The sequence below is a fragment of the Rhamphochromis longiceps genome, linkage group LG11, assembly GCF_057381845.1.
Source record: "Rhamphochromis longiceps isolate RC_006_pf linkage group LG11, R_longiceps_female_GT1.1, whole genome shotgun sequence".
Classification (NCBI taxonomy): domain Eukaryota; kingdom Metazoa; phylum Chordata; class Actinopteri; order Cichliformes; family Cichlidae; genus Rhamphochromis; species Rhamphochromis longiceps.
The window spans coordinates 35,969,082-35,988,234 of NC_140567.1; the positions used below are offsets into that span (position 1 = coordinate 35,969,082).

At 38.6% G+C, this 19,153-nt stretch overlaps 1 protein-coding gene across 1 annotated transcript in view; it reads left to right on the forward strand.

Moving 5' to 3' along the window:
- Positions 1-14,786, forward strand: part of syngap1b (synaptic Ras GTPase activating protein 1b) — a 77,836-nt gene extending 63,050 nt beyond the window's left edge. The window contains exons 19-20 of the mRNA XM_085423840.1: positions 3,446-3,507; positions 12,643-14,786. Of these exons, the coding sequence (XP_085279966.1) occupies positions 3,446-3,507; positions 12,643-12,760 (180 nt within the window). The 3' untranslated portion in view covers positions 12,761-14,786. The remainder of the gene's footprint in view (positions 1-3,445; positions 3,508-12,642) is intronic.
- Positions 14,787-19,153: the final 4,367 nt, after the last annotated feature.

A 19,153-nucleotide genomic window follows, 5' to 3' on the forward strand; every position in this document is an offset into this window, starting at 1 on the left:
GACCTGTCTGTGCCTCCTGTCCATTATGAGTCCTTTGGTTTTAAGGACATTCAGCTTCAAGTTCTCTAACTCTGCCCTGTACGCTGTCTCATCTGCATCAGAGATGAGCCCAACCACAGCGTCATCAGCATACTTGACGATGACATTGGTTGGGTCGGTTTGGTGTACAGTCATAGGTGTACACAGGGTGTACGTGTACACCTAGGTGTACACCTATGGGCTGAGAGCTGGTGCTGAGTGACAGTGAGAGCAGAGGTGGTGGCTGAGTCTAAACCTAATAACTTGTTGTCCCATCCTTGGCAGCAAGAACTCCAATGTGATAACTGACAATGAGTCTTTCACATCACTTGGAGGAAGTTTGGTCCACTGTTCTTTGCAGAATTGTTTTAATTGAGCCACAATGGGGGGTGTCCAGCATGAATGGACTGTGCACGGACATAACAAAGTATCTTAATCTGATTTAAGTTCTGACTTTGACTAGGCAAACTCCAAACCTTTTGGGATAATTTTCCTGTTGCATAACCCAAGTGTGTTTGAGTTTCAGGGCCTGAACTTACCAATGCGAGTCACAACTTCCAAAACATTAAACCTTTGTCTCGTCAGTCTACAGAATATTTCCCCAAAAGTCTTCTTTTTGGTCAGCAGTGGTTTTTTCCTTGGAATTCTCCCATTTTTGTCCAGTTTCTTGCTTATTGTTGAATCATTGCCTCAACTGAGGCAAGTGAGGCCTGCAGTTCTTCACATGTTGTTCTGGGTCCTCCTGAATGAGTCATCACACTCTTGGAGTAATTTTAGAAGGCCAGATCCACTACGGCAAGGCTCTCCACTGTTCCAAAAATGATGTATTTGTGGATAATGACTCTCACCATGGTGCACTGACAAAAATATTGGGTCAGGCCTTTTAATCTTTAAATTCAGGCGTTTACAGTCGCATTTTAATGGGTGTATAAAATCAAATGCAGTGTGCCTTTGAAAATACTTGTAAAACAATGGGTCGTTCTAAAGAGCTCACTGAGTCTGAGCGTCAGTTCATAAATTTTCTTCCCTTCTAAATATTCCAAAATCAACTGTAAGTGGTATTATTACAAAGCTGAAGTGTTTAGGAACAACAGCAACTCAGGTAAAAAGTATCGGTGTAAAGTTACAGAGTGGGATTGACAAGTGCTGAGGTCCACAGTGTGTAAAAGTTGCCTGCACTAACTGCAGAGCTCCAGACCTTCTCTGACATTAACATCAGCATGAAAAATGTGAGCCAGGAGCTTCATGAGATGAGTTTTTACGTCCAAGCAACTCCTGTAGATATAGCTGACCCAGTAATTTTGTCAATTTAGTGTATCTGTAAAGTTAAACCATTCGGACAGCATTAATGTTTTCAGCTACAAGCTAATGTCAGCATATCAGTGATGATTATAATAATAAAGCTAGGCTGGGGTGATGATTTCTTTCTTCACCGTGTTAGCGTGTGTTATGTAAATGAAAGATGAGGAAAGTTTAATCTGATAAATTATGTAATATCCAGGTTTCTATTGTACCTTTGTAATTTCAAAGATGATAATCCCCCAGTTTATGTTAATGTGCTGTACATGGCTGAAACCTGGGAAAATGTGATGTGACAAGGAAGATACTGCTGCAATGTTCCTTTAATGTGCACCGCTCGAAGCTAAAACAGCCATTACTGTGAGTGAGCATTTTGTTGGGCTGTTTTGTCAGAAGTTAGTATTTAGTTTTCTATTTCAGCTTTAGGCACTCGTGCTTGTCACCTCAGCATTTAAGATGAGCAGACAGTTCAGTCCAGTGTGATAACTTTCACTTTTAATGTGTGGCGCACACGCAGCAGCTGAGAGTGTGGGGTGGGAGAGTAAATTAATAGGGAGTGAGAAGGGGGATGAGCCATGGTGCTGTTGTTTCCTCAGGCCACTGCTACCATCTTCCAAAACAACACTCCACACTTAATTAGACCTCACATAATATCACAGGTGCAGAATGCCATAATCCTTTCCACAAGAGTGTCCTAATGCCTACAAAAAGAAAAGGAAAAAAAACACTCCAAGAAGATTTGATTTAAACAATCGAGAGATTCCTCTCTCTCTCTTTTTTTAATCTTACACTTAACACACATTTTAAATGCTTTTTTTTTTTGCCTAATGTAAACGGTGACTTTAAATTTTAGGTCCTTTTTTGCGCCTGTGCAGTGGTTACTGCTAGGAAGCTCACAACTCTTTTGTCAGTTTTAACAAAAATCAAATTAATTCATAATGAAATTGAACATTGAGTCAGTTATAATGTTTTTATTTGTGGGTAAATCTCCTCCATAAACATGCATTGGGACACAGAGCTGCCCTGAAACAATAAAGAGAAGACGATTCAGCTGTAAGGTAAAGTAAAGCAGTTAGGGAACAGCAAACAGGGAACTAAAACACTGCAACACATGTGAAGGGAAAACACATTTTTAGAACCTGAAAGTATTCCACCTGTAACTCCACCTGGAAAAGCCACACCCATTAAGGTTATTACCTTAATTTACAGAGGTAATAACATTGTCTTGTAACTTGAAACATTCACAGTTTGTCTTTGACAGTGTTGGACTGATCATTTGTAGATTTTTCAGGTTTTTCTAAACCTTTCTTTTGATCAGTTATCAGCATTCACAGAGAAAAATACTTCCTGAGGTTGTAGTTACATTAATCACATCAGTGTCTCCTTCATTTAAGATTTATTTCCTTTCCCTGTGCTCATTTCTTGCAACTTTGAGTTTCAGCGAGGTGTGTGTGTGTGTGTTAGAGTAAATTTGTTTAAAAAAGTATATTCTTGGTTGTTTCTGTGTTTTTTTGCATATGGTGTTGATGTAACTGGTTCTTTCTGGGTTTTCAAAGTGTGTATATATATTTCATAACATTGATAACTGCATGTTTGATATAAGCATGTTCTTTATGCTGTCTTCTTACCTTTCTGAACCAGGAAACATGAAACATTCGGCTGCTTTCAGATGCAGATGGCGTTTGTGGAGCACGATTTAACGCCTTTTTCTTTCTTATCCTACAAGCATGATTTCTGTTAATGATACACTGCATGGCATGCTGCTCTAATGCTTTCAGGCTGTTGCGTGTCTGACACTGCTGTGTGTCTCTGGTTGCCATTATATATGTAAATATGCCTTAGGAAGCATTTTATATGTATATTTATGTTCTTGTTCTCTGTTCATGTTGTGTTGTGCACCTTGTATGTATTGTTTGGGTGGCTGTTGATTTCCTCTACCCTCACCGTCCTTCTGGACCCTCCCCACTTGCGCACAAGTCGTCCCTCATTTTATTTATTTTCGCAATCAGTTTTCTCTTCCTGCCTCCTGCTTTTAGTCCTCCTCTGCTTTCCTTTTTCCTCTCATCTCCTCTCCTCTCGTTTCCTCTCCTCTCCTCCTATGTTGATGAGATACGGTGATTTCTCTTAGGGGAGGCGTCAGTCCATCCTAGTGCAGCCCCGTCTTGCGCCTGTCCCACCCCGAGTATCCAGGTAATAAACAAGCCGGCAAACTCTCACTCTCCATCCATAACTGCTGCCTCTTTTCCACTTCTACTGTTCTCTATGTGCGTCCCTGTCCTTATACAGCATCCTGTGAACTCACTGCAGGCCCACACACTAACAGGCCCACTTTGCTCTCCCATTTATCTTCTCATAAAAAGGAGGACTGTCACAGAATGTCTGGACAGAGATGACTGATGTTTCGTAGGGGCACACCTGTGTGTTAGGGTGACAACAAAATAATGTCAAATTTTTAAAAGTGAGCAAAACAACTCAGCAGTTAGTCGTGTTCATCTAAATCTTATCTGCACTCTCCTGCCCATAAATCATGTACTGCAATATCAGTAACTGCACACAGTACCAGGCTGACCTGTGAACATTATGCCCCATGATAATATGTCCTAGAGAGGCAGAATTTTAAATGTGGCTCAATAAAAAATTGATAGGAACACACCATCCTGAGCAGAGGGCATGCTTTAAAAAAACAAAAGGATATCTTTTATTGATAAGACAAACTGAGGGCTTTCACGACCACCACTGTGTGAATTAGCTGTTCCAGTCATCAGGCAGAGTGGCTCGCTTATGTTCAGCTAACTTAACGTCTTAGTCCAGTTACACTTGAAGGTGATGTTCTAAGCAGTAACACACAGCTGAAGTCCTTAAAGTCGGGAATGATCATGACTCTATTCAGCAGGTTTTCAAAATTTAATTAAAACACCCAAAATGTTTTTTGGCAGAAAACCAGTTCCAGCTAAAAGCTTAGATTTTATTGTCTCTGTTCAAAAGCTTCAAATTACTGTTGGTGAAACAGAAAATCAATTTGATTTTAAAACGAGTCCAGTTGTGAAGGATTCACTTTGAACATGAAATTGTATTCATAAATTTAATAACTATTCATTTTGAATTGGCTACTGCTCCAATTTGTACATCCGATTGGCTCTTTTTGCAAGGCTGCACTGCGTCCACCAACCAATATAAGAAAAATTTCATTAAGTGATGGTCTTATATGATTAATACTTTAACCTAAAGGATAACACATGCTTATGAAATCTCCAGTGACAATGTGAAGTCTGCAGCCTCACGTTCTCTGCTGCAGGGATAAAGGCTGGGGTTTTTAGGCCAACTGAAAAAAACAGCAAAAATTAAAGTTTTTAATACTCACATTTTGTTGTGCAAGATAATATCAACATATTTATACTGCTTTTGTGATTTTTGTAAGTATATGTAATCACAGCGGTATAGGCATTTGTTAGCAAATGTTTTCTTTGGGGCAAATAAAGGCTTCAGGGGTATTTACTTATATATTTATGGTACAGGGTAAAAGTCGTGAGCCACCTTGCATTTCTTTAAATTTTGTTATGAAAATAGGAAAAGGATGCAGTGTGTGACAGGATAAAGGACCCACACATGCAGTGATGTATTGATACATGCAAAGATACATGGAAATTCAATAAGTAAGGCAGAAATAACTGTGCAATTCTAAAAAGCTTCAGAGTCAAAATGACCACCTTTGTTTTTTAGCACAGCCTAAAGCTCTAGCACAGCTTTGAGGTAATGTTGTTGTCATTTCTTTAAGCAGTCTGCAGGAATAGTTCTGCAAGCTTCTTGAAGGACATTCAAAGGCCTTCTTTGGATGTTGGCTGCCTTTTCTTCTGTTCTCTGTTAAGATGACCCCAAACTGCTTCAATAATTTTGAGGTTCAGTCTCTGGGGAGGCCAGTCCATGACTGATACTTTTCCACTAACGAGGGGTGGTTCAAGCCTTTTGTAGCAATATTAATATCAAGAATACATAAACAGAGGCACAGTCAAATGAGAACAAAGAAATGCAGAAATTCTAACTATAACTCATTCCTGTGAAACTATGTGAAAATGCTGTGGGGGATTTTTGTTGCAGTGACCAGCTAGAACAACTGACAGCAAGGTACTGCAGTTTAAAAAAGATTTTTTACCATACCATCACACGTCGTTAGCATTTTATCCTTATATGATTTGAGAAGCAGGTTTTCACAATGTTTTCTAATGAGAAACCTGTGCTCACTATATTCCTTCATTAGCTTTTTTCATGAAAAACTACTTTATTTTGCTGCATTTCCTGCTATTAACAACTTTACTTACACTTGAGGCACCTATAGTAGAATTGTAAAGGTCTATTTATTAGCTACAACACTGCTAACATTTCATTAGTTAGCAAACAAAGGCAGACATCCAAAAGCTAGCAGAACAGGATGTTTTCATTGCTTTCATTTCATTACTTTTAGAACTTTCTTCTGAGACATGGTTTACATTTTAATCCAAGCCATAATCTTGCCTTGGAATAGAATGTAAATCAACCTCACCAACTAGTTTTGCTGCTCAAACCTAACCAACCTGCAAGCTGAGAATAACATAAAAGAAAGGAAATATTTCTGTCAGAAGGCTTTCTGGCAGGGAGCCCTGAAGGCAAACCTGTCCTGCTGCCGATTTATGCTGAAAGATGTATTTTATTTGTATGTGTTTTTACATGCACAGCTGCAGCTTTAAATTCTCTTTACTCTGACAGATGACAAAATGTGTCATTTTTACACAGCGCCATGATTGGCACTGTGTGAAGTGAGCTTCTCATCCACAACACACACACATAAAAATGACATTTTCTTTGTTTTGTCAGGCTGAATGAGGAGGTAACCCGCTGTGCTTTTTATTGTCACCCTTCCAACACACTAACGTGTGTCTCCTTTTATCCACTGCTAACTTGGAAATATTCTGTGATAGACCTCCTGGATGTTTACTTGAATTAGATGAGACAGAACTGAGACTGCTTTTTCTCTTTATGTTGACAAATAAGCATTCGACATCCCCTGACAAAAATCTAAAGAAATACTGCCGTAGCTTTTTTAATATCATTTCAAATTCTCTGTGTGTGACTGTTGTTGCTCTCTGCAGATGAAAATGTCATCGCTTGTTCACACATAAGATTCAGTCACAACCAGCAATCCACAGACATGCCAACATTATTATGCACAAATTAATTTCAAGTCATATACGGAGAACTCTCTACTTTGCATTGAATCAGCTGCTGAAATGCAGAGAAATTCAGCAATCAATGGAAATCATTGATTTTTACTCTCTGCTGCTTTTAATATGTTGGCATTTGCAAAATTCCACTTCTCATTACATATAACGGTAATTTTTCTTTGGCTTTAATTAAACTAAAGTCAGTTTTAAGGAAGTATTTCCATAATTATCAGCTACTTACAAACAGCATACGTTTCATATCTTCTTAACGTTCTTTTGATGATGTTTTTAGTCAATAGAAGTTGACTAACAGATATCTAAAAGTATCTTTAAAACAAGTTTGAATGCAAAGAAATTGTAGAAGTAGCTGCAATAATTCCAGACTTTAGATTTGTGAGCAAGAAACTGAATATTTGCAACTGTTTTCAGCTTACAAAAGCAGACTGAAAACACGGCTTCTCAAGGCTTTACCATTCTTGCTTATAAATCAGTCTGAAAGTAAATGAAATATTAGTGTTATTCTCTTTTATTGCCTTTTTTTTCTTCAAACGTGCCATATTTTAGCACCACTTTAAATTCACATTTTCCATTCAGATTTCCATCCCTCCTGCCACGCCCTATGACAAACGACACGATTTATGTGAAATCTCCGTATCTGACCCAGTCCTTCCCTGAAGAACACTGATTATTGTGCACATGTTTTGTGTTGTGTTCTGTGTCTTTCAGTGAATCCGTGTTTTTCCTGATATGTATGTGTTTCTGTATGTGTTTGGCACCTGGGCGTATTGTTTGTCCGAATGGTGGCGTAGGTCAGCTGTTATTGTGCGTCTTTTTATGTGCGACATGCATACCGTGTTCTTGCTTTTTGCTGTTTTCTTTTTGTACTTTCTATCAAAGCAGAAGCTCAATACCCATCAAGCTAGGCTTTTCAAGACTTGCAGCCCTCTTTTTACGTTTTTTTTTACCCATATATAGAGTGATAAAACCAGCACGTACAGCAGGTATTTAGTCTGAAATGTGAAGGTGAGAAAGATTTCACAGTTTGTTGTAGACATTCACGTTCCAAATTGGAGTGATTGGAGATTGGAGGAGATGGGTAAGAATTTGTGTGTGTGTGTGTGTGTGTGTGTGATAATTTATTTTCTGCATCATTTACAGTACACTTAACATTTCCACTAAGTGTTTTGTGTTTCTGTCTCCAATACTGCAATTTTCATTAGCATACAAAAACACACACTCACACCAAGCTGTAATTGAATGCACCACGTAATCAAACACTACAGCCCACAAAGTGAAGCAAGTTTGGTAAGTTAAAAAGGATGTCAGTAAACATTTTGCCATGTCTTTGTTCAGCTGCCTGATTTCCCAGTTTAATAGGCATGTGTACTGGACTACACATGGATATTAAACAACACTGTTGGTTGTGTTGGAGACTAATAAAACAAGTGCTATAGTGGAGTCATGTTACTGGCATCCTGTAACTGTCTGTAACCATAGTAGATTTTAGCTGTTCATAGCACCAGTTAGCAACTGAAAGTGTTTGCATTCATTTTGGTTCTGATTGAGAAGAGAAAAGGCCCGCCAATTCACATCTAATTCTGGGGTAATTTTTTTTTAATTATTATTTCTTCTTTTTACTCTTTTTAACTGAAATGGAGACACCTCACAGCGGACACATCCATCAGACACAGTTTAAGCGAAGATTATTTGCTTTTGATGCTTTTGATTCATTTTCTCTACTGGATGCAGACCAAACTATCTCTCCTCCTTCCTGTCTTCCCCTCTACAGCACTTCATCCCATTCACATTACAGTGTTTCATACTTCTTGTGTGTGAGCATTAAAGTGGTTTTTACTGTCACATGTATAATATGTGAACATTTTCCTGTTTGATATAAAGTTAAATTACTGCACAGATCTTCGAGCTCTTTTAGATGCTTGCTGCACTCGTCCTACACTGTCACTGAATCTTTGTAATTATGTCTAGACACCACACAGCAAATGTGTCAGGCACCATAAATCGAGTGCAATTATTTCAAGAGGTTTCTACCCAGGTCTGATGTTAAAACTGTGAATTCCAGCTTTCAAAATGCTTCTGTATTCAAATCATCTTGAAGTCGTGCATTGTTACATTAAGCAGCAGTATGAATAGAGTCATCATAGTTGTCTATTGGCATAATAACCCAATTGTTTTCTCTTCCCACTGCTCTTAGACATCAGTGAACAAGACTGGAAGTGCAGGCTTGCAAACAGACCTTGATATAAACTAATAAAACTCTAGTATTGCATTGCTGTTATTTCGCTCTAATGTAAGTAAAAAACAAAAGTAAAACCAAACTTTGTTTGAATGTCTAATCAAAAGCTCCAACCCAGGAGGAACATCCCGCTGCGGTGATCAGTGGCTTTGGGTTGGATGTTTTGGTTGGTGAATTTGACAGAGGTTTGGATTTCATGTCAGACTCTTTAAGACTTGCTTTTTAAAGTTGCTGCTGACCTCTATGTGTCTTGACAGTTTTGCATGTTTTGCGTAACATGTTATGCTACAGCGAGTGCTGTTAAGCTTACTTTCAAGCCATAAGACTAGCGCTCTTTTTCAGTCTGTAATTTAAAATATTTTCAGCTGCTCAAGCACGCGCTTTTACTTTGAAAATTAGTGGTTATTGAGCATTATTTGTACTCACTGTCAGAAGATGACTCACTTGACTTCTTGACTTTGCCTGACACCTGACAAACACCTACTCATGCCAAGAGGATCAGGATCCTTTGACCTCAAGATTTTTAATTCCCCTTCATCTCCTCTTTACCTGTGTCCCTTTTCTTGTGCTACCATTTCTATTGGTGTGCGTCACGCATCAACCTCGTAACTCATTGGGCTCTTTCTCTCCTCTCTCTGTGTCTCTCCTTCTTTATGTGTGGTTCTTCCAATCCCTTGTCACGCGTCTGTTATTTTCCAAATGCACCTTCGCTTTGCTTTGACCATTGCCTTTACATGTATCCATTCCATCTGGTTATTTCTGTTTTTCGCTGTTGATGTTTTTCCCTTCAAATCATGTCCTTCTCTGGTGATTTTTCTCTTTTATCCTCTTTCCATCCTTATCTCACTGCTATTCCTTTCTCCCACACTTTCACACCTCTTCAACGTGTATTTTTTCCCTTTACATGTCTGCCTTGATTGGACATCTCCTATTGCAACTCCTCACATCCCTCCCATCTTTCATTGAATGGCCTCTCTCCTACGACCATTTCTCCCTGCTCCCACTCCTCTTTCCCCTCCCTTCTCTCTCTATCTCGCTAGGAGGACCAGCTTTCCTCCCTGGGTTCTGCAGACCCCGGTGTGAAAACTGAAGGTGGAGGGGGAGGTGGAGGAGGTGGAGCAGTAACCAACGATCAAGGCCTCAGAGTCTCTTCCTCGGGCATTTCCTCTGTCAGCTCGCCCCACAATGGAGTCCTCCCTCAAACCATAGATCCTCCCTCTCTACCCGCTCCTCATCAACATCCTAGTCAGAATGGAGAGCTCCGTGGCAGCCAAACATCTTCCCCAATGACAACCTCACAGACAACTGGAACTACAGCAGCAGCAACTACAGGCATAGCAGAAGAAGGGGGAGTAGGTCAAACACAGCACTGAGCCAAATCAGAGAGAGATGACCCAAAGGAAAACACCACCCCTGCCCTTTCCCCATTTAGCAAGACAGTTCTTTGAAAAGAAATCACCTTTTATGTTCTTATTGCCCAGGCAAGAGAGAGAAGAAAAGCGAGCAGGAGACGAGTAGTAATCATACAGCTACTGTACAGTGCTTAACACATTAACACACAACATAAAGGGCTCTTCAATGGACATTTGTTCTCTTGATGCTCACATGGAGCTTCAGATAGTATCAGTCTTGCAGGACAAGACAATGATACCTTACGTACTTTGAATCTGTCAAACAAAGCATTAACATGCATACCAAGATATGTGAATATGTGCTCCGTGCACTCATCGCCTGTCTTTGATTCCACTAGAAACAAACATGTAAGGATCAAGAACTATAGAATGTCTTGCACCCCAAAGACTTCATAGTAGCCATTAGCAAAGAAGTGCTAGAAGCTAGAAGCTAGCTTACAGTAACCCTTGACTCCCATGGATGTAGATGCATTAATATATCCTGAACACGCCAGGCTACAGTTTGTTTTAGTAGGAATGTGGCAGTGTGGTCTGGCTTTCATAGTGCCTTTGAGTGTTTTTCCAACAGGGTTTTACAATACAGTTAACAGACGGCGATCAAGTTGGCTTTGCAAGTAAGGGAAACAATATATGGGCCGAAAACAGAGATTCAAAGACACAAGATCAAGCATCATAGCGGTTTGAGTGATGAGAGACATTTCTGGGAACTTCTTTCTTCTTTTCAATCTAAGGGACGTCTTGTTTTTGGACTGAGCTCGTGCAGTTTTTCTCTTCTCAATCTCAGAACCGATTTGTGATAAACTGGTGCTAAACAGAAACAAATGGTGCCATTTTCCAAGTCAGCTGTCTGTGTCTGCCATAGCACTGCCTCTTTCATGGTTCACTCACTGTCTTTTCTCTCTCTCTCTTCTGCAGTTTGTCTTTGACAGGACTTTTTTTCCCCCTCCCAATATGTTCCGTGTGCGTCCGTCTTTGTTCTTTGTGCATCATGTTGTGTTATGCTTAAACGGGGGTGTTGGGGTTTCCATATCTGTTTTTGGGTTTTTTTGCACTCCTCCAATCTCTGATTTTAATCACATTTAATAAAAGCAGCTCCCAGGCTCAGAATTGATGGATCAACTATTGCACTTTTGCCTCCAAAGGCTATCTGTAGTTTACAACTAGCACTAGTAATTTTAATACTTTGAAAGACAGGGATGAATGAAGTGTATTCAGTGTTTGTTTGTTTTTCTTTCACTTAAATTATGTTGATTCTTTGTGTTTTTCTAGAAGATGATTATTTTGCTTATTTCAGACACAGCCTTTAATAATTTATCTTGCAATTTTCACCAAAACAAATAAATAGTAAAAACAGGTTTGTAGTTGGTTTGAGCATACACTACATTTTACCCCATTTTTACTTTCAAATTTGCCAAACACAAAGAGGATTTTGTTTCCTTACAAATATCTGTGAAAAGACCATTTCTAGGTTTGCTAAGCCTGCCGTTAAGTGCCTGGGATAGATGCATTGAGTATCCTTTGGCCAGTAGACTAGCTAGTCATCAACCAAATGCACCTTATAAAGCCTTGCGTAACACAATAAAATAAATTATATCCCTGATTCTACAAATTATTATATATTATATTATCTTATATATTACTGTGTGTAGTTTGCTTAACTTGAGGTTTCTTTTTTTAAATGAAAAGAGACCTGTTGTTGAAAACAAAGCAAAAAAAAAATAAAAAATTTAGACAATTGTTTGATGTACTTTGCAAATGAACTCATGATTTGATTTCTCATGTGTCCAATGCTGAAAACACATCTTTGAAATGTTTGCAACATGTATCCATATTCCTTCATTTTGTCTATGAACTGTCTGCTGTAAGGTTTGTCTCGATGTGAATTTGTTTTTGTCTTTGTAGCCTCACACACCGGTGTCGCTCTGCAACAACTTGGCTTGTTTTAAAGTTCAAGAAGTGTTTCACATCAGCCATTTTTCACTTTAGACAGACCACAACATTTTTGTTTTTGCCGTGTCAAAGGTCAAAATGGCCTGCAGTGGTTAAGCTTAGATTAGACTTCTAATGATAGTGAATGTTGAACCACCAAATGTTTATAATGCTAGCAGTCTTATGCAGGGAAAGATTGTCTATTTAGGGCTACTTCTTTCTTGTGAATTTACTTGTGTGGTGAATGTTGGATTCAAAGCGGGCTAGGTTATGAACATCAGTGTCTTTTCTGAGACGTGATATGATCCGTGATTGAGAAATTAACATTGCTGTGAAAATACCTCAGTGACTCAGGTAAACAAGCAGTTGCCTCAGAGCTGAACACAAAAACTATAGAAAATAAAAAGAGACGAGTCCAGCTTTGGAAAGACTGCCACCATGCAGATACTCGGTCAATAGCTATGCTTTAATAGCACCTGATCAAGCACCCTCCCCCGTTTCTTCTCTCTCTCTGTCTCCCTTTTTTCTCCCCCAGCCACTCTCAAAGCTTCATCGAGGACAATGTGGAACCTAATTGGCTGATGCACCATCGGCAGTCTGCAGGGTGGCATGGCCAAATGTCCAGAGCCCTCTCTCGTGACGCGATTGGCTGACAAAGGGAGAACTTGGGGCACTGGTCCCATTCTCTTTGCTCAAAGGATGGTGCAGAGCCCCAGCGGACCATGTAAGGAAATGCTGGGGTTTTTTGGCTTTTTTGTTTTCACTTTACTGGGCCCTCTCTCTCTGATTTGATAACAGGATTTTTTTTAATATGTTTGATGCCTCATGGTTGGATCTACATTTGACTTACAAACAAAAGGTAGGCTGGACAGATATTGTTGTTGTCAGCCTGCCGAGCATGCAAAGAACAGCTATGCAGTCTGATCAATCAGCAGAACGGAGGAACACAAAAGCCAAGGAAGGCGCGATGCTCAAAGTGAGAGAGAGGGGTGGGTAAGATGTATTTCAAAGGTGCTTGACTTCTCTTAAAATTTTCAGTCCAAGCTGATTTGCTTTCATAGCATTTATTTGCCTCTCTCTCTCTATCTATCTCTCTTGTAGTCTTTTCAAATTACCCCTTGATTCCTCTTCATCTATTCACTCTTTATGCATCTAGGATTTTAAAAAGCATCATTTAACCACTTCAGTCTTACTTCGTTCTAGACACACTTGATCTTTTTCTCTCCTCGTAGTTTTTAGCTCTTCCGTTTGAATCTCGTTCAGCGTTTGATTTTAAAGGAACCTAAATATGCACAGCCTAATTCATAACGTAAAACCGCTTCTAAACAATACTCTTGCTTCAGTGAAGACTTTGAAAAGCCGGACAGAATGTTATTATTTATATTTCTATGATGAAACTGCTTATTCTTACAATTAAAGAAAAACTCTTCGTTTAAAATCTTCCGGAGGAGATATTTATTTCTTGATATAGATAGATGCCTCTATCTAATGGAAGTTCATAAATAACCCATTTTATATGAACCGAGTTTCTTACTGAGACAATCTTTTGGAAAGAAGAGTTGCCCCAAAAGACTGCAGCGAAAGGGATGAACTCGTGTTTCACCTACTCCCCTTACGACAGTTTGCACATTGCTGACACCTGATCCCTCCTTGCTCTTGGTTATTATTGTTCAAAAGCGAAATAAAGTGGACAGATGTCGCCATGGAGCTCTCCATATACGGACGATGTGAAATTGATTGGATAAGGACATTCTTACAGCTATCGTTTTGTACTCCACTTCGACTACCTGTCTGTAGAGTTTTAACCAAGCAGAGGATGAACTCTTGGTTTCAGTGTGGCCACATTTCTGCAGTCAAATTGCTGTAAAACTCCCCGTTTTCTTTCTATGGATGGACTCCACTGACACCAATCTGAGTTGAAATCCCTGCCATTTCCACTTTTGACTGAAACGAGAGAGAGACATGTTAGAGGTCCTGCTGAAACGAGTGAATGTGTTTGTATATAAGTGTGTGTACTGGCTCAATCTTTGTGTATATACTGGATACATGTGTATATATGGTATGTCTATGTGTATATACAGTTTGTTTGTATATGCAGAGTGTACAGCTATTTTTTCCTCTAATGTTTCTCTCTCTTTCTATGAATAGGTCTTCTCAAGTTACCAATATTGAGGCATGGAAAGGTTTTTACATGTACTGACAGCTATCAGAGGCACTTTCTGTGCAGACTTAGAATATCAGCAAGGTCTGTCACTTCTAGCTGCATTCTTGAAGCTCTCATACAAGAAGTAACTCACGTAATATTAAGCTTGCACTCATTTTCTGACCAACTAAAAAAGCTTTTCTAAGTAGATTTGGGTGACCAAGCAATGTTTGTACATATATAGACTTAGACCTTTTTTGCCCCCCAGAAACCTCCATTTGCATTTCTTTAGGGGGCAGGGATAGCTCAGTAGGTAAAGTGGTCGCCCCATGATCGGAAGGTCGGCGGTTCGAATCCACCTAACGGCTACCCTGAGGTACCCCTGAGCAAGGTACCGTCCCTACACACTGCTCCCCCGGGCGCCTGCTTAGTGGGCTGCCCACTGCTTCACTGAGTGAATGGGTCAAATGCAGAGAAAAACAAGTAATTTCCCCATGGGGATCAATAAAGTATCCATTATTATTATTATTTAAAAATTCTCAACCTGTTTTGAGTTCTTGCGTATCTGGCGTTCACTTATATGTTTGCAGCGGTTGTCATTCAGAGCTATATATTTATTCAGACAACCCTTATATATTTCTTGAAATTTTGTTCCCCAAATTCTGCTTCTCATGGAACCGTCTAACCTTTTTGTGCGGCTAGACTGGCAAACCCTTCCATGAAAGTCTACTGTCATTACTCACCATTGCTCGTTTTTGTATAGGTCCTTACTAAATAAGTGTGCCTCCTCCCCCTTATACTCTTACTAACCTTAGATCCGTTACCTCCGCTGATCGCTCATCTCCATTACCCTTTGACAAGCCATAGCCCCCACCCTCCCTGAAAGCTCCTCTATTGTTGTTATGACAGGACAGACATTTGGGGATTTTCTGTATATTAATGGAAGAGTGGTGTTGAAGAGTGTATTGCAGTTGTATATGGATTTGTTATGAATGTGGATATTCTGATCATTGAATTATTATTGTAATAATGATAATAATTATTGCCTCTTTGATTTTGTTGATTAATTCCTTTGATCCAGTTGATGAAGATGCCATTGTTCCTTTTTTCCTTTCTCTTTTTTTTTTGGAATACACCGGAATTTATATTTTTCGGGTGGGTGATTCTGGAGATAGAAATACGTAAATAAATTAATAAATAAACAAATAATTAAATTCTTAACTTTGTGTGGAAATGTGTGTTCTACCTTTCTGGACCAACTCTGGATGATTTCAGAGAATGTAGAAAGTAGAAAACTTTTTTCTTTATTTGCATATCCAAAGTTTAATCAACCTTATTCCTCTTTTTTTTTTTTCAAATGCACATGAACAAGAGTTTTTGGGCCTTTTTGTTACTCTGATGACTCAGACACACTGGAGCCAGATAGTATTAGGTATACAGTGAGTTACCATGCACAAATGTACGTTTTTGAGCCATACTATAAAAATTGCATTAAACCTAAGTGGTACCTCTTGAGCTTTATAGTCAGGCCAATGCAAAAAGTTGTAATGTGAGTAAAAAAAAATTCAGGATACTGATAAAGCTTGTAGTTATTTGATTAACTGATGTGCTGGTACATGCAGCTTTAGCTCCTAGACCTCACATCTGCTAATTTAAGCAACTGAACTGGACTTTAAATACAGTCTATGCTTAAATCTCCTTTTTTTAATGGTCAGTAGGGGCAGTTCTCATGGTTGCAAAAAGTCTTGTTGTATGACTGTAGTAGAAAATGACCCTTCGCTTTTGATTTATGATGTCTGCAGACACTTTCCTGATGACTTTATGGTCTGGTATGCTAGTCTCAAGGCCAATTTAACGCTGTGTCATTTTATAAATTATGGTTTAATTCAAGAGGAAATATGTAATAGTGTCTTTTAACTAGTGTATGACTGACAAAGGGCTTACCTTCAAAATTCACTGCTGAGCATCAACCTATCGTTTATATACGATCTAGCAATAAATCTCGAGTCAGTCCCACTTACACCACCACCAACAATGTTTGATCATACACAGCTTGTAATATTCGACAGCCAACATATTATTAATATTATTAACATATAGTAGCAGTTTCCCACAGCCTATGTCAATAATTAATTAATTCCACATAAAAACTTCTGAATGAATGTAGTTTGTAAAAGAGAGAAGTCACACATTTACTCTCATTTATTTAATTAAAAAAACAAAAACATTATACTTGACAACCTCTTGTAAAAATACTGTACATTAAAGATAGAAGGGTGTGTTCAGTGTACATGTAAAACAAAGGAAGTTGGTGATCAGTTCACAGGAAGAATTTGGTTGCATCATAGTGTTCACACATGTGTGGGTGATTTAATCATCGTTTAAGGATTGTGAGTCTTCACTTGTGGTGGAGCAGATCATGCCCTCACACGCTCCTCAGACACGGTACTCAGAGTGAGGAGGGCAGGTAAGATTTGGGATCTGGGGATTCGACTGAATTTAGTAAGCTTGTAATTATCTTCATCCTCCTACACTTAATTGCCTGCAGTTCCTTCAGGGGTTTGCAACTTGTGACTTTGGACAGAAAGGAAGAAAAAGCACTTAAGCAGAGGGTTCATGATGTGTAAACTGAACAAACAGAGCGGAGAATTCCACCCCAACTTACCTGTAATTACTACTCTTGTAATTATTCTGCAGGCGACACTGAGAAATTAAAAAAACAAACAAAAAAAACCCATGTGCTTGCAATAACTGTTCAAAATCTGTGTTTTTGAGAGACAGTTGGCTCTCTGTCACATTTCCACAGTAGGCAGATACATAAAAACTTAAAATTATGGAAATGTTTTATAGATGTGTACAATAATCCATGAGCTTTATAGTCCTCTAGTGGCATCTACCTGAAATTACAAGAACAGAGGTGCATTCTAGTCTATTAATAAACCCAGTTTTTAAGCAGCATTTTTGATCAACATGGTGTAAGGATCAAAACATAAATTGTATGTAAATATTGTAGGTATTAGTGCCAATATGGGACAAAAACAAACATGAGGTTTTGCATATATATATATATATATATAACATGACCTGTAATCCTGTAACCCATGCAGCGACGTAATTCCTAAATTGCCTAAAGGCATTTCATTTTTTTCTGGTAATGGAAATTACCAAACTGTCCTATAATAATCAGAGTGGAAGATAGATCACATTGTCCTATGACCACACACTTCTGAGCGTATTCATAAAAACTGTGTGTGTAGTCTGTGTTGTGGTTTCAGATGATTTTTGTATTTTAGTGATTACATGTTACAGTTTTTATTCAATCGATTTGGCACAATTCTCACAGCAGAAAGGTCTTTCCCACCACTCAGAACAGTTAGGGCATTTTTCATAACACGGACTCACCTGTGCAAAATACACTCCAACAATCAAAAACATTTTCACATTTGTCAGAACACGAATAATCAGCCAATCACTTCAGCTCTAATGAATGAATTAAAACGTTTCAGAAACAAAAATGAAATGTAAAGTGTGTGGGTTTTTTTTGTTTTTTTTTTACAAAACTGATGAAATGAAGAAAAGCATCAGAAAAAAATACAGTCTGAGAACATAGGACCAATTACTGTTTAGTCCAGTGAAGTCACGCTATACATTCAGCAACCACTTTATTAGGTACGTCTGTTTCACTGCCCATCACAGTAACCCAAATATCTAATCAGCCTTTCACATCAGCAGCAACTCAAATCATTTAGACATGCAGACATGGTCAAGACAGCCTGTCAAGTTTGAACAAGTTCAAGAGGACTGAACGTGGCATGGTTCTTGATGTCAGATGGGCTGGTGTGAGTATTTCAGACATTGTTGATGTACTGGGATTTTCCAGCATGGCCATTTTCAGGGCTTACAGCTGATAAGAAGGTAACAGTAACTCAAATAACCACTAGTTACAAACAAGCTATGCAGAAGAGCATCTCTGAAAGCAAAACACATCCAACCTTGAAGCAGATGGACTACATGCGGCAGCTAAGAACAGGGAACTGAGGCTACGTTTTGCACAGACTCATCAAAATTAGACAACAGAAGATCGAAAAACGCGGTACTCAGATGGCGTCGAGTCACCAGATCTCAGTGCAGCAGAGCATCATTGGGATGAAATTTGGATAAGCAGCTGTGACACAAGACTGAAGGTATGTATATCTATTTGTTGCTAGTAAACCACTGAGAGTGTGTTACTGTATTTGGTCTTTCAGAAATATTTGAAAAAAGTTTGAAGTCATTTGGTTGAAAACGTTAATGCAATGCTGGGCAATTGAGACTCAATGTTAATAATCAATATAAAGACTCAAAAGGGGTTTTGTTTTTTTCAGAGCAGAAAAACGAATTAATACATTTTTGTACTTTAGACAGACTATACTTTAGTATCCAGTCCCTAAATATAAAAATATTTAGGGACTGGATACCCTGGATACCCTGTGTGCCCTTGTTGAAATTAAACTCTACAAGTGAATGAAAAAATATATATATTAAATTTAGATGTGCCAAAGTTATCTGTGTATTACCAGGAAACATCCTCACAGGTGGCTACACAAACAAAAAAACTTGAGCTTCTTTTTTTAATATGTTTTTATAATTAATTTTTTTTCTGACTTCTCACGTGAAGTGTCTGACTCTGTTCTGTATTACACAATTTATATGTAAAAAAAATAAAAGGTATTCTTCAGTTTACAAAAACAATCGGAAATCCCTTACAGAGGGTAGTAGGAACGTGGCTCCAATAGTATGAATCAGATGAATCAATCAGATGTTATCTTCAGTGTTTTCTGGCTGTACAGTGTTTGTTTGAAGTGTAAATGCATCTTATTCCTAAACTGCATAATATGTTTTTCTTTCTTTCTTTTGGAACTCC